The 27,647-nt window shown below is 50.4% G+C and overlaps 3 protein-coding genes across 10 annotated transcripts; 1 reads left to right on the top strand and 2 right to left on the bottom strand.

The window, feature by feature from the left end:
* The first annotated feature begins 1,529 nt into the window (after positions 1 to 1,529).
* On the top strand, positions 1,530 to 18,896 carry VAMP1 (vesicle associated membrane protein 1). Of its 3 annotated transcripts, none has more exons than XM_009247352.4 (5): positions 1,530 to 1,816; positions 6,025 to 6,151; positions 6,373 to 6,531; positions 7,423 to 7,474; positions 11,516 to 16,241. In XM_009247352.4, coding segments are annotated over exons 1-5 (384 nt in total). In that variant the 5' UTR covers positions 1,530 to 1,814; the 3' UTR covers positions 11,560 to 16,241. The 3 variants fall into 3 exon arrangements, with proteins under 3 accessions (XP_009245627.1, XP_009245626.1, XP_054383845.1); XM_009247351.4 differs by having other exon boundaries at positions 11,442 to 16,241; XM_054527870.2 differs by lacking the exon at positions 11,516 to 16,241 and adding an exon at positions 17,529 to 18,896 and having other exon boundaries at positions 1,533 to 1,816.
* Positions 6,991 to 20,911, bottom strand: TAPBPL (TAP binding protein like). Of its 5 annotated transcripts, XR_010135627.1 has the most exons (8): positions 20,293 to 20,419; positions 19,309 to 19,539; positions 18,890 to 19,159; positions 14,597 to 14,935; positions 13,372 to 13,674; positions 11,426 to 11,509; positions 10,972 to 11,238; positions 10,063 to 10,331 (listed from the first exon to the last, which is right to left on the bottom strand). XR_010135627.1 is itself a non-coding variant. In XM_054526589.2 (7 exons), the coding sequence occupies exons 1-7, from the start codon at positions 20,354 to 20,356 to the stop codon at positions 7,111 to 7,113; spliced, it is 1,398 nt and encodes a 465-aa protein (XP_054382564.1). In that variant the 5' UTR covers positions 20,357 to 20,419; the 3' UTR covers positions 6,991 to 7,110.
* Positions 20,883 to 27,647, bottom strand: CD27 (CD27 molecule). 2 transcript variants are annotated; one of them, XM_054527869.1, is made up of 7 exons: positions 27,342 to 27,647; positions 27,013 to 27,149; positions 26,350 to 26,426; positions 22,245 to 22,435; positions 21,967 to 22,056; positions 21,586 to 21,705; positions 20,883 to 21,332 (listed from the first exon to the last, which is right to left on the bottom strand). In XM_054527869.1, the coding sequence occupies exons 1-7, from the start codon at positions 27,475 to 27,477 to the stop codon at positions 21,208 to 21,210; spliced, it is 876 nt and encodes a 291-aa protein (XP_054383844.1). In that variant the 5' UTR covers positions 27,478 to 27,647; the 3' UTR covers positions 20,883 to 21,207. The 2 variants fall into 2 exon arrangements, with proteins under 2 accessions (XP_054383844.1, XP_009245631.3); XM_009247356.3 differs by lacking the exon at positions 26,350 to 26,426 and having other exon boundaries at positions 22,245 to 22,424; positions 27,018 to 27,149.

Here is a 27,647-nt window from a genome sequence, read left to right as displayed (position 1 = left end):
AATGATGTATCATTGATCTTAGGAGGCACTTGGTTTTTTTTCGTTTGCTTGTTTGTTTTTTTGCATTTCAATATCTTCTAATTGGGATGTTTCACTTTAGCTATTAGTCAGACAGCAGTCAAACTATATTTGTCATACCTGCTCATGAGCATCAAAGCTTGCCAAATGGGTGTCTGAGGCTTGGAAGAAAACTCTAGAGCCTGGAGAGGAACACTCTTAGGAAATGCTGCATCACCAAAGCCCTTATGACATGCACAGAGGACTACATTGCGGGGAAATTCGTGGACATCCAAGACTGAATCAAAAAAATGAATCATTAACAATCAGTCTCTGTGAAGTTTTAGGGATAGTTACCATGTTAGTGTTTTCTGTTTCCCTTTTTATGCATGCACAAGAGTGAAATATGATAGAAATCGGTATGTATATAAACCTATATTTTCAATACATGTAAAACAAAAATGCTAAGTGGTAAGGAAAACATTTGTCACAGATAATTTGCAAACTTTTTTCTTTTTTTTTGAAACAGGGTCTTGCTCTGTTGCCCAGGCTGGAGTGCAGTGGCGTGATCTCGGCTCACTGCAACCGCCGGCTCCCGGGTTCAAGCGATTCTCTTGTCTCAGCCTCCGGAGTAGCTGGGATTACAGGCGCCCGCCACCACGCCTGGCTAAGTTTTGTATTTTTAGTAGAGACAGAGGTTTCGCCATGTTGGCCAGGCTGGTCTCGAACTCCTGATCTCAGGTAATCTGCCAGACTCGGCCTCCCAAAGTGCTGGGATTACAGGTGTGAGCCACTGCGCCCGGCCTTATAACCTTTTTTCTTAGCGGGACATAAAATAATGGTGAATTTTCCAACTGATGGAGTCCAGGAAAGGGATAATAGTGAGCAGAGGGGAGATAATTACTGGAATACCAAGAAGGAAAAATCAACTCGACTTGGCAGATTACTGGGGGAGAGGTAAAGGTGAAGGGGAGGAAATCTAGGATGGTTTCCACGTTTCTGGTCTGGGCAACTTAGTCGATGTGGTAACCTCGACTGGAGCAGGTTTGGGAGGGAGTTCAATTTAGGAAGGCTATGTTGAAAGAAACGGATGAACGAAAGCTTCGTGCTTGCTTTGGTGGGACGGAACCCCGCATTCGGTATCTGGCACCGGGAGCTTGCGGCTGTGTCTCCAGGCTCCTGCACCCTCAGAGCGTTAGTCAGAGGCGGGGCGGTGGGGCGGAGCGAGGGCCAGGGCAGGGCATCAGGGCTTGGCGCGCACCAGGGAGCCACCGCCTCCAACGGAATGCGCGAGTCCCGGCGCGGGGTGGGGAAGGGGCGGGCACGGTCTTCAGTAACTGCCCAGCGATTGGTTGGGAGGCACCACAAATGCCTAACAAACTGCTGAAGCGCCCTCCGAAGGGACAGACCTCATCTCCACCCCGCCCCGTCTCTCCGCCAGACTGGAGCGCAAACTATGGTTGCATTGATCACTGAAGGATCCTCACAGCAACCGCTCCTTTCCGGAGTCGGATGAGAGGAGAGTTGTGATTGGCAATTGGCAGGGGCGGGGCGGGCTAGGCCTGTAGCGCTGGGCGACCGTCCTGGGCATGGATTGGGCCGCGGGGTTGTCACCGTTATTCGGGAGGCGTGGTCAGCACTAATAAAGGCGGGGGCCGGCGCGGCAGCTGCAGTAAGTTCCACCGCAGCTAGACCTCGGGGTGGTCAGCGCGAGGCGGAGCTCGGCAGTTCCGTCCCCTTCAGCCGCAGCGTCCCTCGCCGGGTGTCTCGCCGCAGCCTCCGGAGAGGAACAGACCCTCACTCACTCTGTCAGAAAAATGTGAGTTGACTCTGGTGTGGGGGCTCGGCACCTCCTTGACAACTCTCACCCCAAGCTCCCGACTCTGCGGGACGGAAAATGGCGCATTGCAGCAGCTGCAGCAACGCGGGGAGCTACCACCGGGCGCCGCCTCCGGACTGGGCCACCCCCAGGGAGGGTGGCCAGCACCCCATTCTCGCACCAGCCACAGCTAGCACCCCACGGGCGAGGCAGGGGCGCAGGGGTCCCACAATCCTTGCACCCTCTCCTCTCGTCTGAGTGGCGCCTCATTCTGGTTTTGGTATAGTGGAGACTCGGAGAGGGCGGGGGCTGGGGGTGGTGGATGGAGACAACTGGGTAGGGGACTCGAAAGGCATTTCTGTCATCTGGCGAAATCACTACTTAGCGCCTCAGGAGAGACAGTCATGGGTGCAACTGCCAGTTGGTAACTTGGGTTGCCCTACAATCTCTGGATTTGTTTATCCCTCACCCAAAGTGTGATGTCTAGCTCCCCTCACGGCAGTGAGCAAAGCTCCAGAAACTTATCTGTCAGTTCTCTGGCACCAGGTGAGCAGCTCAGAAAGACTCAAGGGGTAGTGGGATAGTGGCCTGTCATCCCAAGCGGCTGTTCATACCAAGGCCATTCATATAGGAGATGTTTTTCTATCACCGAGTCTTACCAAATAGTTGGAGGAGAAATAGGGAGAGCTGAGCTTTCCCCCTTTCCTCCGACACACACAGTTTAGTCTCCAGCAGTCTTCAACATCACCCCCTTCGCAAGATCCTGAGGGAAAACTACGGCTAAAAAATGAAGTACTTCTCTGTCAAGACGTCAATATGTCTAATACAGATTTTTCTTTCTGATTACTACCCTGGCCTGGTCCTAGATGTATTTATGTTGCTTCTCTAAGTGACAAAAAAGGGAAAGATTTACTTGTGTTACATAAGGGTTGTAATTATCCCTAGATATTTTACTGCTGAGTGTTTCCAACTCCCAACAAGTAGTAAGTGAAACTGGCCTTGCAAATACTTCATAGCCATTTCACTTTTTCTTTTTGATTTCTATGGTTTTAACCAGATATGAGTGTTCTATGCATTTTGGGCAAGCCGTAGAATTCCAGTTGTTTTCATTTTGGGGAGGGGGCTTCCAGATAGTATCTACGTGGGATGAACAGAAGGCAACAGAAAAATCGTGGTGGCTGGCGGGGCATCACGAGGTCTCTGACCTTAATCTTGTCATTGGTGCCACCATCCTGGACTGCTTCCAACACTGGCTGCTACCTACTCATTGAATTTTCTGCCTTAAGTCAAGAGCTAGATTGCTTAGCTAGCTCAGTGGCAGGATAAGAGTCTTATGGCTCCCATTACTTTGTATCTATCTTTGCTTTACCTCCTTTGCACCTTAGAGGGAAATGGAAAAGCGATTATTTAAATGGGGAATGAGTCAGGTGTAATCTGCTACCATAGCCTCTCTGAGGAGTTATTCTCTATCTTTTTAGACTAAAAGAAATTCACTTAATCAAGGAGAAGGAGCTTCTGGGTATTAGTTCTATTGTAATTAGCCAAATAATTTCCTTTTTGGTGACTTTGTGGTTTCATTTTTGTTGCATTTACTCTTGGACTGCTCCTGTGAAGTATATTTGGTGAGATTCTGCTTCTGTTTGAGGAGTTCTTACTGTAATTTCTATTCTCCATCAAATTTGAGAGATCTCCCCCCGCCTGTGGGTGCTTCCTTGGCCGTGAACATCTCATGACTTAGGTTATACTTCCAGGAATTCTTTAGGAGGTGAGTTTAGCCTCCGTGTTTTGGGACATGGAGAGGAGTTTGTTTTGAAGACCACACACTGGCTTTGAGTGGTACAGAATGAGAGAACATTCTCTGTGTGTACAGTACAGTAAACCAGGATCTCTTTGGGATGTAAGTAACCAAGGGAGTCATCTGAGACTCTGTCAAATCCAGAAAAGGAAGGGACAGAATGTCTATAATCCATGCACATTGAGGACAATTTCTAGCATTTTTGCTTCCTGTCTATGCTCTTGGAACAGTTTCCGTAACTAACGTAATTGCTTTGGTCCCCAGATTCTATCTAAGTGAAACCCCCATTTTCTCTGCCAAAAACAAAGCAAACAAACAGTCCTGACTCACTCCACCTACATAGACTTTGCCTTTGGTGATTTTCCAAGCTGCCCTTATGGCAGCCCTGATTTCCTCATCTTGTGTGAAGCATAACCCAATAACTGGGCATATAAACCAATAACCATAACCAATAACTTGAATATAAAAAGGGGTGAGCTGACAGACATTACAGTGTACAGCCTCCCTCCTGGCTGCTTTGCAGGGTACAGCCTCCCTCCTGGCTCTCTTCACGGACTGGTGTTAAGTGTCTGTGGCTTTTCCAGGTGCACGGTGCAAGCTGCCAGTGGTTCTACCATTCTGGGGTCTGGAGAATGGTGACCTTCGTCTCATAGCTCCATTAGGCAGTGTTCCAGTAGGGACTCTGTGTGGGGGCTCCAACCCCACATTTCCCTTCTGTACTGCCCTAGCAGAGGTTCTCCATGAGGGCCCCACCCTTGCAGCAAACTTTTGCCTGGACATCCAGGCGTTTCCATACATCTTCTGAAGTCTAGACGGAGGTTCCCAAACCTCAGTTCTTGCCTTCTGTGCATCTGCAGTCTCAACACCATGTGGAAGCTGCCAAGGCTTGGGGCTTCCACCCTCTGAAGCCACGGCCCGAGCCCTGCATCGGCCCCTCTCAGCCACAGTGGGAGCGGCTGGGACACAGGGCACTAAGTCCCTAAGCTGCACACAGCATGGGGACCCTGGGCCTGGCCCACAAAATAACTTTTTCCTCCTGGGCCTCCAGGCCTGTGATGGGAAGGGCTGCTGTTAAGGCCTCTGACATAGCCTGGAGACATTTTCCCCATGGTCTTGGGGGCTAACATTAGGTTCCTTGCTACTTATGCAAATTTCTGCAGCTGCCTTGAATTTCTTCTAAAAAAAAATGGTTTTTTTCTTTAGTACTGCATCTTTTCTTCTGCCAGATACCCTAAATTATCTCTCTCAAGTTCAAAGTTCCACAAATTTCTAGGGCAGGGGCAAAATGCTGCCAGTCTTTTTGCTAAAACATAACAGGAGTCACCTTTGCTTCAGTTCCCAACAAGTTCCTCATCTCCATCTGAGACCACCTCAGCCCGGACCTTATTGTTCATATCACTAACAGCATTTTTGTCAAAGCCATTCAACAAGTCTCTAGGAGGTTCCAAACTTTCTCACATTTTCATGTCTTCTTCTGAGCCCTCCAAACTGTTCCATCTTCTCCCTGTTAACCCAGTTCCAAAGTCGCTTCCACATTTTTGGGTATCTTTTCAGCAACACCCCACTCTACTGGTACCAATTTACTGTATTAGTCCATTTTCACGCTGCTGATAAAGACATACCCAAGACTGGGAAGAAAAAGAGGTTTAATTGGACTTACAGTTCCACATGGCTGGGAAGGCCTCAGAATCATGGCGGCAGGTGAAAGGCACTTCTTACATGGCCCCAGCAAGAGAAAATGTGGAAGAAGCAAAAGCAGAAACCACTGATAAACCCATCAGATCTCATGAGACTTCGTCACTATCACGAGAATAGCACCGGAAAGATGGGCTCCATGATTCAGTTACCTCCCCTGAGTCCCTCCCACAACATGTGGGAATTCTGGGTGATACAATTCAAGTTGAGATTTGGGTGGGGACACAGCCAAACCATATCAGCGGGGAAATGCCATTTAGGACACGGCTAGGTCATATGTCCCTGTAGCCGTCATGGCAGAGGACTTGTTTGAGTTGGGTCAAAGGATAGCCCCAGACAAGATGTCTTGATGCCATCCTGGATGTCCCTGAACCCCATCCAAATGTTGTTGCAGAGTCTTTCATCTTTTACTTCTTGCCTCTATGCTGCGTCTCCCTACTTCATATTGCCAACGAGCGAGAATCCATTCTAGTTTTGTATAGTCTAATCATAATTGTTTAAGTGGTTTGGGGTGAGGATGCATGTGAGTCGTTTCTTTTTGTCTGTTTTTTTAGAGATGAGGTCTCACTATGATGCCCAGGCTGGCCTCGAACTCCTGGGCTCAAGCGCTCCTCCCACTTCAGCCTCTTGAGTAGCTGGGACTACAGGTGTGTGCTACCACGCCCAGCTCCTTTCTTGTCTTGGTCACTTTGTGTACTCTGCACATGTCTTTCCACAGGTCTGCTCCAGCTCAGCCACCTGCTGAAGGGACAGAAGGGACTGCCCCAGGTGGGGGTCCCCCTGGCCCTCCTCCTAACCTGACCAGTAACAGACGACTACAGCAAACCCAGGCACAAGTGGAGGAGGTAGGTAGATAGCTTTTTCTCTGAAAGTTTCCAAATCTAGGAGTTTGGAAACAAAAGGGAACTTCTTATCTTTTCTCCTTTTTTCACAGGAGAATAGTCAAAGGCCCTGACAGGCAAAGCACCCTTTAGAGTTGCACAGGGCCAGACTTGTGATTCTCTGGTTGTCGTTTCCTCTGTCTCTGGCAGGAAGCTTAGCAGCTTTGTTTCTATGCCCTCCTCAGGTGGTGGACATCATGCGTGTGAACGTGGACAAGGTCCTGGAGAGGGACCAGAAGCTGTCAGAGCTGGATGACCGAGCTGATGCCTTGCAGGCAGGAGCATCACAATTTGAGAGCAGTGCTGCAAAGCTAAAGAGGAAGTATTGGTGGAAAAACTGCAAGGTGAATTTTCTTGTCCCCTCCTCCATCTTTTCCTGAGCTTCCACTGGTAGAAGGCAAGAAAACCCTCAGCTTCTACATTTCTTCCCTCTAATGGTGCAGGATCTCTCTGACCGGCATAACGCTTGGGAGGAAATCTGGAAAGCCTCCTCTTGAGATTGCATTACCCAGAATTGGCCACCAGGGTAGGCTAGAGTATTCAGAACCGCTATCAGGGAAAAAGTGATACCCTGAGGAGTTTGGAATGGTTAGTTAAGGAGCTTTTCCTCAAAGGAGTTGCCTGCAGAAATTTTCACCTGTCTCATCTTCAGACACACCCAACATCAGCACAATGGCTCAGGCATATATATATATATACACACACACACACACACACATTATATATACACATATATATACATATATATACATTTTTTTATATATACATATATACACTTATATATACATACACACACATATATACACACATATATATACACTTTTTTATTTTTCTTTTAAATCAGCTTTCTCAGATTGAAATATATATTGTTAAATAACTGCAACTTTTGAGAATGAGCTGAACACTTCACAATGAAAATTGAACTAATTGGTTAAATATCCAGAGTCTGTGTCTCTATTGGAATGCCTTCTAAAGCCCAAGACACCAGGAACTAAGCAAAAAGGAGCTCCATGCAGGTCCTGTGATGAATCTGAAAAGATACAGACATACTGCGGTTATGATCCCCTGGGAAGCCAAAGGGTAGGGCCTCTCTAAGAGGCCTGCAGATCTCCTGGGTGATGGGTGGTTTTTTCCACTGTCCCAAGGATGGAGGGAATTCTGTTTCCCACTAGAGATGTGGCTTTTTTCCTCATTCCCGAAATCCAAGGGCTCATTTTCTGTCCATGTTTCCTCAGATGATGATCATGCTGGGAGCCATCTGTGCCATCATCGTGGTAGTTATTGTAAGTAAGTATCGCTGAAGTTGCTGGTGGGGTGAAGAGGTGGGAAGGTCCTGGAGTCTTCTCCCTGCCTGCCTGCCTGCCTGCCTGGGGAGTGGGGCTGCTCTGACTGAGGTATGGAGACCGCTGCTATGGGATCATCACCTGGTTCGGGAGGGGGGAAGGGCAGAGACAAGGGATTTGTTTGATGGACAAGCCTTCCCCCTGCAAGGCATTGCAAGGAGACGGCGCCTCCTGTTCTGAGGAAGTGGGGCTATGCTGTGTGTCACTGGCTTGGGTTGGAGGGAGACCATGGGGATGGGGCACTTAACAATGGAAAGACCTGAATGTCTGGTAACTTGGTGTAATTTGCCCTCTTGTTTTCTCCTGTCTCTTTCTCTTTTCCGTCTGGGACTTCCTGATTCCTGTGTCCAGTCTACTTTTTTACTTGAGAATGTACCACCCCTTCCCTGTTCTCCATTGCCATCCACATTCATGTCCTCTTCCCTCTGTTTGCTCTCTCAACACACTTCCCCACCCACCGTCCTGCATTCCAGCCCAGGCTTCTCCATCACCCATTCCTCCTTTTTCGTTGCGTTTATTTGCACTCTGTCCCTCAACACCAGAAATGCTGCTCGTGGCACAATCTAAGTCACTACCTAAAGAGCAACAGCTGGCGCCTCCTCCCCACCTGCTTCTTCTGTACTCTCAAGTTCCCCCAAAGCCCCAAAGAGTTGGAGGCCAAGGGAAGGGGCAGGGAGGGGAGTGGCTGAGGCGAAGTACCCATGAAGCTGCCCAGACTTGGGAGGAGAAGAGTATCGGTGCCCATGGTGTCTCCTAGAAAACCTGGCCACTGGCAGGAGCTAGGGAGGGGCTGGGAAGATGGCAGCTCACTCAGTGCTGCCTGGTCATGTGGAGCTTTCCCTCCTGGGCCAGACCTGGAGAGCGTCCTGGGGGTGGACCAAAGTCCAACTTGGTTTCAGTGCAGCACCCTTTTCGAAAGTGATACTTATTTTTTGTAGTTATTTCTAATCTGTTCGTCCAAGATTTTCTGTGTCTTTGGGGATCTTATAACTTTACTTTGTTCTCCAGAGGCCTGGAGAACACTTATGGATTGTGAAAATAGCAGGACTTATTTCCATCCTAAAAGCAGTCCCACGTGCTTCTAGCTGGAAGGAGCTTTCTCTTCTTTACATTTTCTACAGCATTCTGTATGAGGGCACCAAATAAATTCATCTAGCCGGTAGTTTTATCTAGCCAAGTAATTTCACCTAGCTCCCAGTTAATTGTTGGCATAAAGAGAGAGACTGCCTGTTAGTTATAGAGAAACAGTGAGTCAAGTGCTTAATTTGAAAGTAACAAGCTCAGAGGAAGCCACTCCTTGCCCTCATTAAAGAGGGTCCTGTTCCTCTCTTTCTGTTGATGAAGGAGCGTGAGGGTGTTAGCAGTGTGAGATCTTTGGACACCCATGGAATTCTCTCCTCCACACCACCCGTGCACTTGCCAAAGACAGGGATGAGGCAAGAGGTCCTTCCTGAGGCCCGGCCGATCCTCAGGATGCAGAGAAGTCATGTAGACCCACCAGCCCCACCTTGGGGGGAGGCGTGCCAGCCTGTGACAGGTGTGCTTGTGTATTGCTGTGCTGTCATGGGGCCCTCTCCTTGAGAGCCGCCTCTCTGTTCTTCCTGTAGTATATTCCCCTTTGAACCACCCTTACCTGTCTGAATTCTACTTTGTCTCCTTTCTCTTCCTCCTCTTTGCATGGTTTGTGTGTATAGACAGTGGAACCTGAGGATGGGATCTGCTCAGCCTATCTTCGGGGCAATTGCTGAGCTTCAGGATGGGCTATTAATGTGGGATAAGCCCAGGTGCAAGGGGAGGAGGGCAGGCTGGGAACAGAGCGGAGAATGCCCATGGCCCTTTATTCCTTCTTCCCTCGGTCCACGAACAGGAAGAGGCTGAGGCCATGCTAGGCAGGGTCTGGATGCCCACTTTCCATGCAGCAGCATTTCATTGTGCAAAACCATCCTTCCTTTCCCTTCGCCCTTGTTTCCCACATTCCCTTCGTCCTGCCCAAGGGCGGGACTGAAGAGCTGGAAGAAAGCAGTCAGTACCCTCCCAACGGCCCCTCGAAGGTCTCCACTCTCCTCTGGGCTCCTCCTTGCCTAATGCAGGGGGCCACCGCTGGAGAAGAACCACTCCTGTCCTCGATGTGTCCCAAGCCTGGAGCAAATCCGTCCTCTTGGCTCTCCCAGCCCCATCACAGGAATCATTCCTGGGTTTCTGTCCCTCTGAGGCTCACCAGGTGTAGTTGGCTTTGTTCTTTGGGGGTATTGGCCCTTCTACTTTCTTTCTCACCCACCTTGTACCCTCTTCTGTGTGTCTTTGCTATCCCCCTTCCCTCCCACCAACCATGTGCATGAGCAAACATGCAAGTAAACCCCGGGACTTTGCAGTCAAATGAAGCTGAGCTTCCCACATCCCCCTCTTCGGTTTGCCATGAGACGATGTGGGGTTTCCACTGTGTGTCTGTCATCACCTCTTTGTCTTTTTTTCCTAACCTTGATCTCATACTTGTATAAAGTAATAAGAGCAGTTGTACTTCCACCAAAGGCATGTGGCATATTTACCAATTTCATGTATTCTGAGCAAAGGCAAAAAATACAAATTGCTCCCACTAAACTGGCTTGGTTGTTGTTTGGGTTGGAGTAGCCGGGGGGGCTTGGGAGGAAGGGTGTCGTTTCTTTCTAGTAGTCTCATGTCGCTTTAGGTCAGCTGGGCTGGCTTACACACGCTGTGCGGTCTTCATGGAGACGAGCTCTGTGTGTCAGCACAGGAAGTGGTCTTCCAGCGTTCAGCCTGAAGCAGCCCAACTCTTGTAGGTGCTGGTGAAAGGAAGTGAAGACAGGAAGTTGCGAGGGCATCTCACACTGGCAAACAAACACAGGTTCCCTCAGGCCTCTTCCATCTGCCTCCTGTGCTCCTTCCTAGGTCCTTGGCCTGCTTGTCCTGTCCCAGGGGATGTGCCCAGATAAGGCTGTCAGTGAACACCCCCTTACCCCCTTTTCCCCATCATCTTCACGTACAGTTTTGGTATGCTGAGTTCCACCGTATTGACCAGGCACATTTTAGAAACGAATAAAAGGAGAAGTCTCTCCCTTGCAGCTGAGGGAGTGAGGCATTTGCAGGTATCCTGAAACTCCCAGAAGTTACTCGAGGGAGCAGAACCCTAATCGCAGCTGAGATGCAACTGAGATGGAGCCCCAGGGGTGCCTCTGAGGGCCTTTGTTTCATACTTAAACACTGCAAGTTGGAGCTGCTAGGCTTGGGGACAGGGCTCAGTTGGGACCAGTGTGGAGAAAGACAGGAAAGTGGAAAAACTTGGTTGCAGCAGACACAAGGGGCTTTTATTTTGACAGAGCTGAGTTTGGGAGGGGTAGCCTAGCCCCAGCCCGTGCCTCATGTCCCTCACTTGTTCCTTCTCCATTTCTTCCAGCTTTGTTTTCCTACCATCACACCACTAACCTGGCTGTTTGGTCTTAACCTCCATCTGGACATTCTGCCTTCTTCTTGTCCCCTCACTTCTTCCTGTTCTCTGCCTTGGTGCATGAGCCCAGGGTGCAAAGTGAAGGAAGGCAGAGGTCTCTGCAGAGCCAGGCCCAGTGCCCTGTGAGCTGGTGCCACCTTCATGCATTTTTAGCTCTGTGACTTGACTTAGGGTCCTCCTGGGAGCACGTGACTACTCTTTCTTTCTACTCTGAGGCAGGAGAGTGACAGACCTTAGTGAGGCAGCTAGGAGAAAACAAGTGGGAACACATCTGGTTTCATTTTCATTTAGGGCAAACTCAAAAGCAGGAGGCTGTGATGGGTGGGTGGCTGGAGACTGGGGCATCTGGGCTTCCACCCTGGTCTGGGTGAGGAGGTGGTTAGAGTGGGTGAGGTGGGCCAGGGCCAGAGCCAAGGGCACCCAGGCTCTTACCTTGCCGTCTCTGAAGCCCCAGGAACAACAGTGCAAGAAGGAAGAGACTGCTGGCAAAGATGACTCCCAAGGCTGTTCTCCGCTCTGTAGGTGAGAGCAACGTGGGCAGGGATCATCGTGCACAGGAATCATGAGCTGAGCCCCCATCTGCAGTGTCCACCCCAGGGAGGAGGAGCAAAGGAGTGTGTGTGAGTCCCTGATTGAGGAGCCTGGAACAAGGCACCCAGCAGCATTTGTACTTATTCAAGGTTGCTGGATACTTCTGGGTTACTCCACACAGAATTCTCTACCTCTTTCCACCTGAGGACAAGGTTTTAAAAATTGCTTTGCAAGTGAGATTTAGGTTGGTTTATTCGTTAACACTTAACTTGCCTGGACACAGTGGCTCATGCCTGTAATCCCAGAACTTTGGGAGGCTGAGGTGGGTGGATGGCTTGAGCTCAGGAGTTCAAGACCAGCCTGGGCAACATGGTGAAATCCTGTCTGTACCAAAAATACAAAAAATTAGCTGGGCGTGTCGGTGTGTGCCTGTGGTCCCAGCTACTTGGGAGGCTGAGGTGGGAGTATCACTTGACCCGGGAGGCAGAGGTTGCAGTGAGCCGAGACCGTGCCACTGCACTCCAGCCTGGGCGACAGAGTGAGACCCTATCTCAAAACAAAACAAAATAAAATAAAGCAAAACAAAAAACCACCAGTTAACTGGGATTTTGTAAATAGTTGGGGAATGATGTGAGCTGAGGTGAAACTTCAGTTTTGGGGAAGTTCACAGTCTAATGAGCGACCAAATAATGCCCAGTGCTCCTGCATGTTTCCATTTCAAGTTGCGCGTTCTTTCCTGTCCCTTTCCTGTTGAAAACCTCCCAACAGGCAGGGTGCGGTGGCTCATGTCTGTAATCCCAGCACTTTGGGAAGCCGAGGCGGACAGATCACCTGAGGTAAGGAGTTCAAGACCAGCCTGGCCATCATGGCAAAACCCCGTCTCTACTAAAAACACAAAATTAGCCAGGCGTGGTGGTGCGTGCCTGTAATCCCAGCTACTCGGGAGGCTGAGGCAGGAGGATGGCTTGAACCCAGGATGTGGAGGTTGCAGTGAGCTGAGATCGTACCACTGCACTCCAGCCTGGGGAACAGAGCAAGATTCTGTATCAAAAAAATAAGTAAAATAAAATAAATAAATAAATAAATAAAACCTTTCAACAGCATGCTATGGCTCTCAGGAAGTTCCAGCTTGAAGGCCCAGTGAGATCCACAGGGTTTAATTAAGCCCGTAAAGGGAATCCGGTTGCGTGTTTTTCACATTCTCTCTTTACCATTGATTGATAGGTGACCTTGGGCAAATTCATTGACATCTGCAAATGCCAGTTTACTCACCTGTAAAATGGGAGTCATGATCCATGAAATCATACATTTAAGTGCTTTCTACAGTGCTTGATTCATGTAAATGCTCAATAAATAGAATTACCTCTGAAGCTTCAGAGCCACTTTCCCTTTTTCCATATACCCTAGGCTCTAGCTGTGCTGAATTACTTGCAATTCTCCAAATTCTCTTTAGGCTGTTTTATGATTTGGCTTTCATGTATGCTATTGTTTCTATCTTGAGTGTTCCCTTCCCTCTATGCTAGTTAACTTGGCTCAAATGCCATCTTCTCTGTCTACTGGACTAAGCTCCTGGAGGGCATGATCAGGAATTATTCATCTGTCATCTCCAGCCTTAAGCACATTGCCTGGCACCCTGGAGGCTGGAGTATAATGAAGTCTCAGGGGATGTGTGGTAGAACCTGTGGCAGCTGCCGCCTTGGGAAAGACAGCCAGGAGCAGAGGCAGGAGCATGAAGCCAGGGCTATGAACAAAATGGATGGGCAGCAGAACAAGGCCATAGATGAGCTGGGGCAGGAGAGCCATGAGCCCTAGTGTGGAGGTGGGGAAAAGGAGGACACTCCCAGTACCTGGTGGGACAACCTGGGTGCTGGCCCCAAGGGGCTCCTCCAGAGAGATGTGCATGACCTGGCAGGTGTAAGTGGCACCTGCAGAGCCAGGTTCTGCGGTGAGAGAGGAGGAGATGCTGTAGGTGCCTGCCACGCTTTGCCTGAGGCTGGAGAAGGAGGCACCAGAGACTTGGGCTGGGGATCCACCCAGCTCCTCTCGGGTCCACGTCACCACCACATCCAGAGGATAATAGCCAGCAATGTTGCAGATGAGGGTGGGCAGCAGAGCTTCGTTTGCCAAGCTCAGTCGTACTTTAGGGGAAGCTGGAGAAAGAATGAAGAATAAGATTACACACAGATCTAACTGGGGACAGTGGAGGAGCCTGAAGCCTTTTCTTCCTGCCAAGATGAGAGTAGATTGTGGAGGCTACAGTGTCCCTTGGTGTTGTACCAAGGCGGGGGTGTGTGAGGGGCCCACCTGGATGCAACCCGTAAGTTGGGGGGGTTACATTTTCCAGAAAACTGATAGATAGTAAAGCCAACTAAAGATTGGCTGGCTTCTTAGTGTCATTCTAAGCCAGTTTGTTTGTTTGTTTGTTTGTTTTAAGATGTGTCTTGCTCTGTCGCCCAAGCTAGAGTGCAGTGGCATGATCTTGGCTCACCGCAATCTCCGCCTCCTGGGTTCAAGCGATTCTTCTGCCTCAGCCTCCTGAGTAGCTGGGACTACAGGCGTGCACCACCATGCCTAGCTATTTTTTTGTATTTTTAGTAGAGACGGAGTTTCACCATATTGGCCAGGCTGGTCTCGAACTCCTGACCTCGTGATCCGCCTGCCTCAGCCTCCCAAAGTGCTGGGATTATAGGCGTGAGCCACCGCGCCCGGCCTCTAAGCCAGAGATTTTAAAGGATAGCAGTGATAATGGTCAGAACCGCTTCCACTGCTCTGCCTTGGTTTGCTGCTGCTGCTCCTCAGGATGTGGTCCAAAAGGACTGGGGTGATGGAGACAGCCAGCCACAGCAGGGCAGCAGGATCCTGGGCTGGAAATCTCTTGGTGGAATTATCCTGGAGTCCAACGGGACCCCTTATCTGATGCCATCTGTGCTTCCATGATGAAGATGGCATTTAAGTTGTGGGATTGAAGCCTGCTTCTCAGGAAATCATTCTTGCGTTTGGGTCCCAATCTGGAAACGCTCCCAGTAGACATGTTATATCCCCTTGCCTGGGATAACTATGTCCTGGCCTCACCTTGGATGTTGAGCTGGATGATCTGCTGAGCTCGGTACAGAGAGGTGGTGATCTGGCAAATGTAGGTCCCCTCGTCCTGTATAGTGAGGCTGGGCAGGGTGAGGGAGGCATTCCTGGCCATGCCCAGCTGCTCAGGCTCCAGGGTAGCGCCCTTCCGCACAGCCTGCCCCTGCCCTGTGGTCCAGCTGTACACCAGCTGACCCCTGCCCTTGTGCTGCAGTCGCCACTCCACACTGATCAGGTCCAAGCCCGGTGCCATGGAGAAGCCACAGTCCAAGGAGGCTGAGGACCCCAGCAGGAAGCTCAGGGATTGGGTCTGTGTCATCACCTGGAACTCCACTGTGAAGAGGAAAAGAGGGGTGACTTGTGGGCTACTTCCTCCTTGAGGTCACCTGATCTCCAAGCTGTGGGCATGTTGTGGGTATACACCTGCCTCTTCTTCCTCGCCTGACAGGCCGGTTGAGCTTATTTTCTGTCACATGGAACCACAAAGAAATGGGGCTCTGGAAAGGCAGCATGGTACACATGATGGCCATCACCATTTTGGGATCACTTACCCTAGGATAATTTAGTGAAAGCTGTCGATCTCCCACCAGGAAAAATACACATGCAAAATTAAGAGTTACCATCAATGTTCAGGTAAGAACTACTAGAGTAGCAGAAAAAACTCTGAAACCCTGGTTGTTCCACTTACTGGCTCCGTGACCTTTGACAAGTCACTTGGTGTTACCAAGCTCACCTGCTTAAGCAAGGATGCTGTGAAGACTAGAAACAATAGTTTAAAAAGTACGTGGTGGCTGGGTGCGGTGGCTCATGCCTGCAATCCCAGCACTTTGGGAGGCCGAGGTGGGTGGATCACCTGAGGTCAGGAGTTTGAGACCAGCCTGGCCAACATGGTAAAACCCTGTCTCTACTAAAACTACAAAGATTAGCCGGGCATGGTGGCAGGTGCCTGTAATTCCAGCTACTCGGGAGGCTGAGACAGCAGAATTGCTTGAATCCGGGAGGTGGAGGTTGCAGTGAGCCAAGATCACGCCATTGCACTCCAGCCTGGGCGACAAGAGTGAAACTCCGTCTCAAAAAAAATGTAAAAAACAAAACAAAACAAAAAAACACGTGGTATTGGGAAGCCCAGGTGGGTGGATCACCTGAGGTTAGGAGTTCGAGACCAGCCTGACCAACATGGAGAAACCCCGTCTCTACTAAAAATACAAAAATTAGCTGGGTGTGGTGGTGCATGCCTGTAATCCCAGCTACTTGGGAGGCTCAGGCAGAGAATCACTTGAACCCAGGAGGCGGAGGTTGTGGTGAGCCAAGATCGAGCCATTGCACTCCAGCCTGGGCAATAAGAGCGAAACTCCATCTCAAAAAAAAAAAAAGCATGTGGTAGTAGTATCTGTGCCAAACATGCTTAACATAAATCCAGTCATGAGGAAATGAGGAAAACAATCAGACAAATCTAAATGTTGGGATACTCTACAAGACCACTAGCCTGGACCCTTCAAAAATGTCAATTCTATGAAAGATGTTCTAGATTAAAACAAAGAACAGCACAACTGAATGCACTGCATGATTCTTGTTTGAATTGTGTACTTAGAAAAAGAAAGCAGTAAAAAAAAAAAAAAAATGGGACAAGTGGAGAAATTTGAATTTGGAGACATTTAATTAATTATTTTTTAAAGAGAAGGGTCTTAGGCTGGCCATGGTGGCTCACACCTGTAATCCCAACACTTTGGGAGGCTGAGATGGGTGGATCACCTGAAGTCAGGAGTTCAAGACCAGCCTGACCAATATGGTGAAACCCCATCTCTACTAAAAATACAAAAATTAGCTGGTGTGGTGGTGGGCGTCTATAATCCCAGCTACTTGGGAGACTGAGGCACAAGAATCACTTGAACTTGGGAGGCAGAGGTTGCAGTGAGCCAAGATAGTGCCACTGCACTCCAGCCTGGGAGACAGAATGAGACTCTGTTAAAAAAGGCCGGGCGCGGTGGCTCACGCCTGTAATCCCAGCACTTTGGGAGGCCGAGGTGGGCGGATCATGAGGTCAGGAGATCGAGACCATCCTGGCTAACACGGTGAAACCCCGTCTCTACTAAAAATACAAAAAATTAGCCGGGCACAGTGGCGGGCGCCTGTAGTCCCAGCTACTCGGGAGGCTGAGGCAGGAGAATGGTGTGAACCCAGGAGGCGGAGCTTGCAGTGAGCCGAGATAGTGCCACGGCACTCCAGCCTGGGCAAAAGAGCGAGATTCTGTCTCAAAAAAAAAAAAAAAAAAAATAGGGTCTCACTATGTTGCCCAGACAGGACTCAAACTCCTGGGCTCAAGCAATCCTCCTGCCTCAGTCTCCTGAGTAGCTGGACTACAGGTGTGCACCAGCATGCCCTGGACTTTGTAGTTGAGACTATTATCGTAACAATTAAAAAAAATATCTGAAAGTAGGAAGATCCGTGGCATACTAGGCAGTGGTGTGGGGGGATAGGGACAGTCTGCCCTAGCAGGGAGGAGTATTTTATCACTGATAATATTCAGAATTGCCAATGTTGGGAGATGGTGAGACTATAAAGCCATCTGACTTTTAGCTGATTTTATTATTGTTCTGAAATGTTTTACAGTGTGCACTCCCTTATTGCCTGCATTGTGGGTAGACTACTCCCCCACTTCGGTTTGTTTCTGACATGATGGTTTTGTAACTATGAAGGATTACATCCTTGTCCTTCGTTGTAAACTAATACATGCTATGGATGGGAGCATTTGGGGTTCAAGTGTTATCTTCTGCAACTTACTCTCAGTTCAGAGGAAAATACACACATACACATATACACACATGAGGAGTCGGGGGAGAGAATGTGGCAAACTGGTAACAACTGGTGGATCTAGGTGTAGGGTATATAGGTGTTCATTATATTATTATTTCACCTTTTTTTGTAGGTTTGGAATAAAAAGAGAGAAATACCTACGCATGCCAGGAGTATGGTAGACACTGGAAAGACATGAGGACCTTTTTTTTCTAATGTGTCAGGATAGATTTAGGTTGGACCACAGAGAGGTTAGAGTGTTCTGGGGTTTTCCAAGGATAGGACGGTTGCCCCTAATTTTCTCTGGACTTGGCTGTCTCTTCTTGGAGACTCAAAGAAGCAGGGCACAGAGTACTGGATTAATGGGCTCTGGGGAACCCTGTCATCATGTTCTCAATTTCTTGTGCCCTCGAGGATGTGCTGAGCTGGAGAAGGCAAGTACTGGGTTTACTAATAAGATAATGAACAAACGATGCATCCCTGAGCTTTACCCCTGAAGCACCAGAGCAGCCTAGCCTTTCACTGGGAGAAAACTGGGTTTTGGCTCAATAAGACTACAGTGGACAGCGCCCATGAACAGAATAGCATCATGTGTCTTATTTCCTCACGGCAGCCCAGTGAGATGAGAACGATCTCCATTTTGGAAATAACACAGGTTGTCTGTGTGCTTGGACCTTCAGGTAGGGGCTGCGAAGCATTCTCTTGTGGACTCAGGGTTACTGTTGTTGTTGTTGTTGTTGTTGTTGAGATGGAGTCTCACTCAGCTGCCCAGGCTGGAGTGCAATGGCGCAATCTCGGCTCACTGCAACCACCGTCTCTCAGGTTCAAGTGATTCTCCCGTCTCAGTCTCCTGAGTAGCTGGGATTACAGGCACCTGCCATCATGCCCGGCTAATTTTTGTATTTTAGTAGAGAGGGGTTTCACCATGTTGGCCAGGCTGGTCTTGAACTCCTGACCTCAGGTGATCCACCTGCCTCGGCCTCCCAAAGTGCTGGGATTACAGGCATGGGCCTCCGCACCTGGCCTGACTCAGGGGTTTTTAGGAAGAAAGGACCAAGGCCTAGGGGTGTCCTGAGGTGACCAGTGTGGATGGAGGTGGATTTGTTCCCTTCCTTCTTCTGTCCCCCATATCTTACCACTTTAGAAAAGCCAAACTTTCTGTGACTTGCTTTTCTTTTCTTTCTTTTTTTTTTTTTTTGAGATGGAGTTTCGCTCTTGTTGCCCAGGCTGAAGTGCCATGGCGTGATCTCGGCTCACCGCAACCTCTGCCTTCCAGGTTCAAGCGATTCTCCTACCTCAGCCTCTCTCGTAGCTGGGATTACAGGCACCCGCCACCATGCCTGTAATCTAATACCATGCTAATTTTGGTATTAGTAGAGACGGGGTTTCACCATGTTGGCCAGGCTGGTCTCGAACTCCTGACCTCAGGTATCCCAAAATTCTGGGATTACGGGTGTGAGCCACCACACCTGGCCTTGCTTTTCATTTTCTTACCTGCAGTTCGCACAGTCCCCTGGGGGCTCAGGGGCAAGTTCAGCGTCGGGTGCCAGAGAGCCTCATTCTTGGCGTCCCTGGGAGTCTTCATCACCATGGAGATGCTAGGTCCCCCTCCAGAGACCTGCACGTTGGCCATGAACCAAGCTTCTGTCTCCACAGTGGTCCCTTTCATCTGGAGAAAGTAGCGGGAGATCTCGCAGGTCACCTCCTTCCCACTGCAGTCAGCATGGAGCAAGGCCTCGGCCTGGGGAATCTGGACCAGGTCCACTGGGGAGAAGCAGGGCACACACGGAGGGCAAATTAGAATGAGAACACCGGGGCCAACGGGAGGCAGTATGTGTGGCTGTAATCGGGACCCGGGCTGTCCTGGTGCAGGGAGCCCGGGAGGACCAATGACATAGGTGGAAGGCTTTTACCTGAGGCCTCGAAGATAATAGGTGGGTCATCTTGGGCCAGTGTGCCCCCTTGGAAATCGGTGAAGTCCTCCAGGGAGCCATCGTCCAGCACTGGCACCTGCTTCAGCACGAGGGAGGCCCTCGCCCTGTCCTCACTGCTGGCGAGAGCTGCACGGTGCCCACCGTCCTTCGCCAGGAAGCAGTCTAGGACCACGTCCACTGCCCGCCACTGCCTCTCTGCTGGGTGGGGCTCTGCAGACAAAGGCTGGGGTGAGCACCCCCTTCCCCAGAAAGCTACTCCACACTTGCTTCCTGCCCCCACCCTCAAACTGTGGAGTCATCAAAGGGTAAAAGTTGCCATCCAAGATCCTAGCTGTCTCTGTGTCCCTCTATTCTCCCGTCAGCCCCCAAACCAGCTTTCTGGAGAGCACCTGCTAGTCCAAGCAAATACTTCTTGGTGAGAGTTAAAGTCCTGGATTTGCCTTGCTCAGGGGAGTTTATACTTGCATTTCCAACTGTTGAATGAAAGACTATCTTTTCAGTCAAAGGAATTCTCAGAAAAAAAGCGAGTGCCACCGCAGAGAGGAGACTGGACAGTTACCGCTGCTGGGGCACTGACAGCCTGCACTGCTTTCTCCCATTTCGGGTAGCCTTCCCCTCCCCCGCCTTCAAGGTCGCCTTCCAAGTGATTTCCTCGCCTGGGGAGTCCTTTCCTCTTCTGAAGTGTCAGCTCCCAGGCCAGTGCCCTCTCTGTAGGACAGTGGATCCTGACCACAGCCACAGAGGCAGCCCCTCTTTAGCATTTTCCCTGTGGAGTTCCCACCCTCCCTCCACACACACTGTTGGTTCCTTCCTTTGCCAGCCGCTGAGCCTTTCCCCTGTTGGGCTTAGAAGGCGATTGGGTCATCCCCGGCCCCTTTGCTCTTCTGGAATCTCGGGGAGGGTGGCACCCTGGGGCTTCAGTAGCTCTTCTCCGAGCCAGCTCTCCCCGACTCCCAGACTCACTGGTTTCTGCTGCTCCAGATAGAGCCAGGCAGAGCAGCAGGCACCAGCCCTCCTGTGTGCCCATGGAGGCTGCTCGAGTCCCCTCCTTGCCCACCGCCCTTCTCCACAGTCCTACGCTGCTTGCGAGGCCCGGCGGGAGAAGGGGGCTCTCCAAGCACACCTGGCAGCCCGCAGCCTTTAGGTTTCTTCTCTGTTCCCTCTGCTGCCGACTTTTCTTTCACTTTCACTTAGAGCAAGATGGCAGCCCGCCTCTGTGTGAAGCCATCTGCAGCAGCTGCCAGAGCCCTGCTTGCCGTTTCCTTTCTCACCACCCACCTCACCCGGAAATCCCCAAGTGATTTCAAGACCTGACTTCTGCACCCTTTTGCTCCCCACCTGTCCCAAAAAAGTGGAGATATAACTGTGGGAAAAGGGGATCTGGAGTCAGACACAGGATCCACAGTAGCCTGGGGACCTTTCTCACCCCCGCCCTTGAGCAGGCCCCAACATAACCGGCTGAGAAACCTCCTCTGCCAGATCCTGACCTGAGCCAGGAGGCGGCCAGGAACCTGGATTTTGGGACTGGAATTTCAGAGAGGAAGCTGGAGAGCTGCAGGGTGGTCATCTGTCGCTTTATTTTGCCCGTCTTGTAGCACGTGGGTCTTTCGCAGCAGGAAGTGTGTTTTACAACCAGAGTCCCCTCCCTCCTGCAGCGCAGGCGCAGCTGGCTGGGCTCCTGCTTCCCACTCTCCACCTCATCCGTATTTGTCCTCGTCCCTGCCGGTCTCAAAAAGGCACTCTGTCACGTGTACACAGGAAAGGGCCCTGACAAGAGGATGGGACTGCAGTTGTGGCTGCCAGGTCTCACTCTCCCTTAGATGGTCGGCGGGGTGGGGTGGAGGCCAGGGCTGTAGTGCAGCTCCCGCAGGTGCGGGCTCAGGGGGAGGAGGCAGGCTCCGGTTTTCGGTAATCCTCCTGGATGGGGATGGTGCTGCCCTCCTCCTCCCTGGGGCAGCTGTAACGACAAGGCTCTGCAGGCTCCACAGGACGTTCTCCTTTGTCTGCAGAAGGAGATCCGATGAGTCTTGGCCAGCAGTGGGGGCAGGGGGAGACGGGAGAAGGAGATGGGCAGAGGCAGGTGCGCTTGGGGGAGGGGTGTCAGGAGCACGCCAGCTAAGGGGAGAGGAGGCGTAGGACCAAGGCTGGTGAGGTGGAGCTGGTGGGTTTCAGTGAGATTCCAGGCGTGGGCAGTGGGGTTGAGCCAGTGGGGTGTGGTGCAAGGGCAGGACCGGAGACCTGTGTTCTGCCTCTTACTTGATCTGTATTTCCTTCGTTGATGGAGGAACAGAGCTCCGGCCAGGGTGAAAACAAGGAACATTCCGGAGAAGATCACAAGGATGCGAATAAAATCTGAGCTGCACAGGGATCTTTGGGCTGTGATAGGAGGGGACACACAGGGGTTAGGGGAGGGTCTAGCCCTTGGCTCCCTCAGCCCAGCCCTCCTGTCACCTTGCCTTTCCCCTTTCCCCCACCTTCTATCCCACCCGCCACCGTTGGCCAACTCCTCTCCTAAATGGTGGACTCTGCTTTTTCCCCTCCTCTTATCCCTACTCCTAGGAGCTTTCTGTCTGGCTTCCCTCCTGGCCCCTCCTGTATGCATTCTCTCTAGCGGTGGGGATTAAGGAGAAAACTCACGTGGCCAGTGGGTAGAGAGAGTCCGGGCAGGCAGCTGCCTGAAGTCAGCCAGAGTCTGCATGTGCCCAGCTGTCCTGGCCTCCAGCATCTCTGGAAAAACAGAGACAGAATGAGTAGCAGCAGGGAACCCCATAGGGCACATCTGAAGGCCTGAGAGGCACTGGATGGGATGGGAAGGCAGAAACAGGCTGACCTTATCTAGGGGTAGGAGTGGGGAGTACTGGTTGGGGTATCACCCCTACCCCACGTGATGGCACAGAGAGTTGCCTGGAACTTACCACTGACATAAGGTAAGTGAGTGGGCTGAGGGTGTGGGCTCAGGGCCTGAGACGGTCGAGCAGTCAGCGAAGGGTTTGGAAGAGGATCACACTCGGTGCACTCCTTGTCCCTGCACCGCCAGCCATTGCGACAGGCACACTCAGCATTGGCAGTGATGGTGCAGTTGCGAACGAGAAGACCTGGGGGAAGAGAGGACCAGGGAGCATAGGACACTCAGACCTGTGGAGAGCTTCAAGGTCCACTTGTTTCATCCCCCAACCCCCATCCCAGGCCCACCTCTAGGGACGTGCTTCCCTTTCCATTCCCACCCCTGCAAAGGCCTGCCCTTTGCTCACGGTCCCCCAGTGCCTTTGCCATTATTGTTGTTATTAAAGAAGAAAGTTGGACCTTTCAGAAGGAAGATTCATGGGTTCAGACATAGAAACCATGAAAAGTAGAAAGAGCTTATATAACTTTCTGTTGTACTCCCTGATACTTTTTTATTTTTTATTTATTTTTTTGAGATGGAGTCTCGCTCTTGTTGCCGAGGCTGGAGTGCAATGGCATGACCTTGGCTCATTGCAACCTCTGCCTCCCGGGTTCAAGCGATTCTCCTGCCTCAGCCTCCCAAGTAGCTGGGATTACAGGTGCCCGTCACCACACCTGGCTAATTTTTTGTATTTTTAGTAGCAATGGGGTTTCACCGTATTGGCCAGGCTGGTATTAAACTCCTGACCTCAGGTGATGCACCAGCCTCAGCCTCCCAAAGTGTTGGGATTACAGGCATGAGCCACTGTGCTCTGCCCCAATACTTTAATAACTTTTAATTAAAGTGTAATATACGTACAGAGAGGCACACATGAGTGTAAAGCTTAAGAATTTATACAAATTTGGCTCACAGGCGTAACCAGCACCAGATCAATAAATAGAAAATAGCCGGGTGAGGCAGGGAATTGCTTGAACCCGGGAGGTGGAAGTTGCAGTGAGCCGAGATCAGGCCACTGCACTCCAGTCTGGGCAACAGAGTGAAACTCCGTCTCAAAAAAAAAAAAAAAAAAGAAAAAAAGAAAGAAAATAGCCAGGTGCAGTGGCTCACGCCTGTAATCCCAGCACTTTGGGAGGTCGAGGTGGGTGGATTGCTTGAGCTCAGGAGTTTGAGACCAGCTTGGCCAACATGGTGAAACCCCGTCTCTACAAAAAATACAAAAATTAGCTGGGCGTGGTGGTGCACACCTGTAGGCCCAACTACTGGGGAGGCTGAGGTGGGAGGATCGCTTGAGCCCAGGAGGCGGAGGTTACAGTGAGCTGAGATCATGATACTGCGCTCCAGCCTGGGTGACAGAATGAGATCCTGTCTCAAACACAACCAACAAAAAACAAAACAAAGTATATTAGGGATTCCCAGGGGCTGGGGCTGGGGCTGGGGCTGGGGGTGGTTGGGGGGAAGAAATGGGGAGTCATTGCTAAGGGGTACGAGTTTCTTTGGGGTGACGAAAATATTATAGAATTAGATAGTGTTGGTGGCTGCACAACCTGTGAATACACTAAAATAAATAAATAAATAATAAATAGTTACTTGATTACAGTTACTTAGCCTTTTTTTTTTTTTTTTTTTTGACGGAGTCTTGCTTTGTCGCCCAGGTTGGAGTGCAGTGGCACGATCTCGGCTCACTGCAACCTCCGCCTCCTGAGTTCAAGTGATTCTCCTGCCTCAGCCTCCCTAGTAGCTGGGATTACAGGTGTGTGCCACCACACCTGGCTAATTTTTTGTATTTTTAATAGAGATGGGGTTTCACTGTGTTAGCCAGGATGGTCTCCATCTCCTGACCTCGTGATCCGCCCGCCTTGGCCTCCCAAAGTGCTGGGATTATAGGCGTGAGAATTTGCCTTTAAAATACACATTTTGGTCAAGTGTAGGGGTCCGATGCTGGGTGGCTGGGTGTTAATTATCCTGCGGGCGGGGGTGGTAGGGCACTAGCTGGGCTGGGCTGAGCTTGCTGGTGACTGGTTTGAGAGGAGGGTGATTCAGAGGAAGGCAGTGACACCCAGATGTGGGACAGGCTGCAAGGAAGCCTGGTGGGCCTTAGGGCAGACGCTTGTGGGGACCCGGGGAGTCCTAGGTGCCCTGACAGGTGGAAGAGGGGTGCAGAAAGGGAGGATGTCAAAGGGAGAATGTCAAAGGTCATAACCAAACCTAACAATTTTCTTCTACTTATGCCTTTTGTCAGGACAAGCAGAGGGACAAATTCCTTCTTGGCATCCTTATGGCCCCATGACCTGCTAATGAATGCTGACTCTGAGTGGCTACTAGAATTTGGTTTCCTTATGGCTTCCCAGGAATTGTGAGCCATGTTGGATAAGGTCCTGCAAGGGAAGAATGAGGAAGCCTGGGACAGTGCGGGAGGGGAGAGCACTGGTGGTAGGGAGGAGTGATGACAAGGGTCTCCGCTAAAAGGGAAATTGAGGGGTTAAAGAAGCAGCTGGGGAAGGTTAAAAACAATGAGGTGTTCTCACTCATAGGTGGGAATTGAACAATGAGAACGCTTGGACACAGGAAGGGGAACATCACACACTGGGGCCTGTCGTGGGGTTGGGGGAGGGGGAGGGATAGCATTAGGAGATACACCTAATGTAAATGATGAGTTAATGGGTGCAGCACACCAACATGGCACATGTATACATATGTAACAAACCTGCACGTTGTGCACATGTACCCTAGAACTTAAAGTATAATTAAAAAACAAAACAAAACAAACAAACAAAAAAAACAATGAGGTGCTATTGTTTCAGTGGTGAGTATCCGGAGACCTGGGAGTTCTCTTTACCAGGTATAACCTGGGCTCAAAATTCCAGGCTGACTTCAGGCATGTCCTCATCTCACAGATGCCAGCACTAAGGCCCTGAGAGGGCCGAGCTCATTCAGCCCGCCCATCTTCTCACCCCTGGCCGCAATTCCTGCGGTCCTTCTGCAGCCAGGTGCTGCTGCAGTACTTTGGGATCTATTGGCTGAGCTCCCAGAGAAGGGTCATGGATTGGGCTGGTTTGGAACAAGTGAAGGGACTGAAGATGGCTCAGTATGGGGCGAAGACCTTCAGGAAGGGTCTGCAGAGTGAGTAAGGGGGTTTTGACTAGGAAAAATTCCAACCCTGCAGGGGCCGCTGCCAAGAGAAAAGCATCTATTACAGTTACATTTTTAAGTTAAGTAGACTGAAGAATATTTCTTGTGTATTAAAGATGTTCCTCTTTGGTTGATTTGCAATGGAAAAGCTTTTGTTTTCTTTTTTTCTTTTTTTTTGGAAACAGGGTCTCACTCTGCTCACTGGTACAGTCACGGCTCACTGCAGCCTCTACTTCCTGGGCTCAAGTGATCTTCTCACTTCAGCCTTCTGAGTAGCTGGGACTACGGGTTCGCGCCACCACGCCTGGCTAACTTTTTGTATTTTTAGTAGAGACAAGGTTTTGCCATGTTGCCCAGACTGTTCTTGAACTCCTGGGCTCAAGGGATCTGCCTGCCTTGGCCTCCTAAAGTTCTGGGATTACAAGTGTGAGCCACTGCACCGGCTTTTTTTGTGTGTGTGTGACAAAGGGTTTTGCTCTGTTACCCAGCCTGGAGTGCAGTGGTGTGAGCAGCCTGGACCTCCCGGGCTCAAGTGATCTTCCCACCTCAGCCTCCCAAGTAGCTGGGACTACAGGTGCACTACCATGACCAGCCAATTTTTTTAGAGACAAGGTCTCACTATGTTGCCCAGCTGGTCTTGAGCTCCTGGGCTCAAGTCTCTACAAAATATACAAATACCCTTCTGCCTTGGCATCTCAAGTGCTGGGATTATAGGCATGAGCCACCACATCCGGTCTTGGTTTTTGTTTTTGTTTTTACAGCACCAGGCACTGTAGCTCACACCTGTAATCCTGGCACTTTCAGAGGCTGAGACAAGAGGATTGCTTGAGCCCAGGAGTTCAAGGCTGTGGGGAGCTATGATTGCACCTCTGCACTCCAGCCTGGGTGACAGAGTTAGACCTTGTCTCTAAACTAAACTAAACAAAACCCAGTACCAAGAGACCCAGTGACACCAAACACATTTTGCAAGTATGCAGTTTAATAGTTACAGTTACCTAGTTCTAAAAAAGTGTCTTGCTAGAGAACATTTGTTCAAAGGGGCCACTTTAAAGCCTGCTATTCTAGTGTATACTGGCCGTAGTTTCTGAAATTGTAGCGAAGATGGAGAAATAATAACAGCATTCATAAGCACAACTGCAGATATTATACTTCTTAGTTTAAAAAAAACCTTTTTTTTTTGGAACTATAGAATAAAAACACAGGCTACATACATACTCATTTTCTCAAATTGGCTTTTGTGCAAAAAAAGGTTGTTACCTATTGGGTTGTTTTGTTATTTCCTTAGAAAGATGTATTCCAAATTCCCAATGGCCAATCTACACATGTGCACTCTGGGAACACAGTCAGTTTATTGGTTGGGGGTTGCTTGCCCGAAACCTGGGGTCATAGAGCCACTTCTCTCATTTTATTGTCTTGATCCCATCCATAGACCCATTCTCACCAATCCATCAAATTCTATTTATCCCTTTCCCTGAAATACTAGATGTCTGCCCACGTTAATTCATGCCCCACCTAGGGTGCCCCATTTCCCAGCATTGGCTCCACTTGCGGTGAGCCTTGAAGAAGGCTAAAGCTTTGACCCCCTCATCCTCCTTGAACCCCCAAACCCATCACCAGCCTTGCTCCCCCAAATGCTTGTCCAGTGTCCCCACCTACACACCCTTGCCCACCTCACCGGAGTTACAGTGCCGACAGCTCTCACAGTGAGGCCGGGTGTGGTGGTCGGGAGAGAAGGAGACCCCTGGTATGCAAGGATCACACTGAGCAGCCTTTCTGTGCTGGTCACAGTCCTTGACGAGGAATGTTCCTGGGAGAAAAGGGTAAGGGATCAAGGCCTGAGAAGGGCTGGTTCTCTGCCCTCTTCAAGGTGGTGCCTCCCCACAGCTGCAGGATTTCCCTCCTTGCTTGAGCTCAGTCTCACCCTGCGCCTATTTACTGTATTAACTCCAGTCCTCTCTCTTTCGCCACTCGCCTGGCCCTTGCCAAGGCCCCCTCTTACCTGGCTCACACATCTGGCAGCACAGCTTCCCCTGAGCCCAGTAGTGCCTCTCTGGGCAGCTCTTGGGGGCTGGAGTAGCTGAGAGCCCCACCAGGGTCCCCAGAACGCACAGCCACCAGGGATGTGGCTGTGCCATGGTCCCTGCCCAGGGAGCTCCTTTCTGTGCCCAGTTGCTGATGCTGGCCTCTGGAGTTAGCACCTCCAAGCTGGGCGCTGCTGTCTCTTCTTTACACCCCCTGGGCAGTGGCTGCTTCAGGTGGCAAGCCAACCTTTGAAGGCAGAAGCTCTATTGTGGCTGTTTTTTTT

Source organism: Pongo abelii, chromosome 10, assembly GCF_028885655.2.
Source record: "Pongo abelii isolate AG06213 chromosome 10, NHGRI_mPonAbe1-v2.0_pri, whole genome shotgun sequence".
Taxonomy (NCBI): domain Eukaryota; kingdom Metazoa; phylum Chordata; class Mammalia; order Primates; family Hominidae; genus Pongo; species Pongo abelii.
This window is presented reverse-complemented; position numbering and strand designations above follow the sequence as displayed.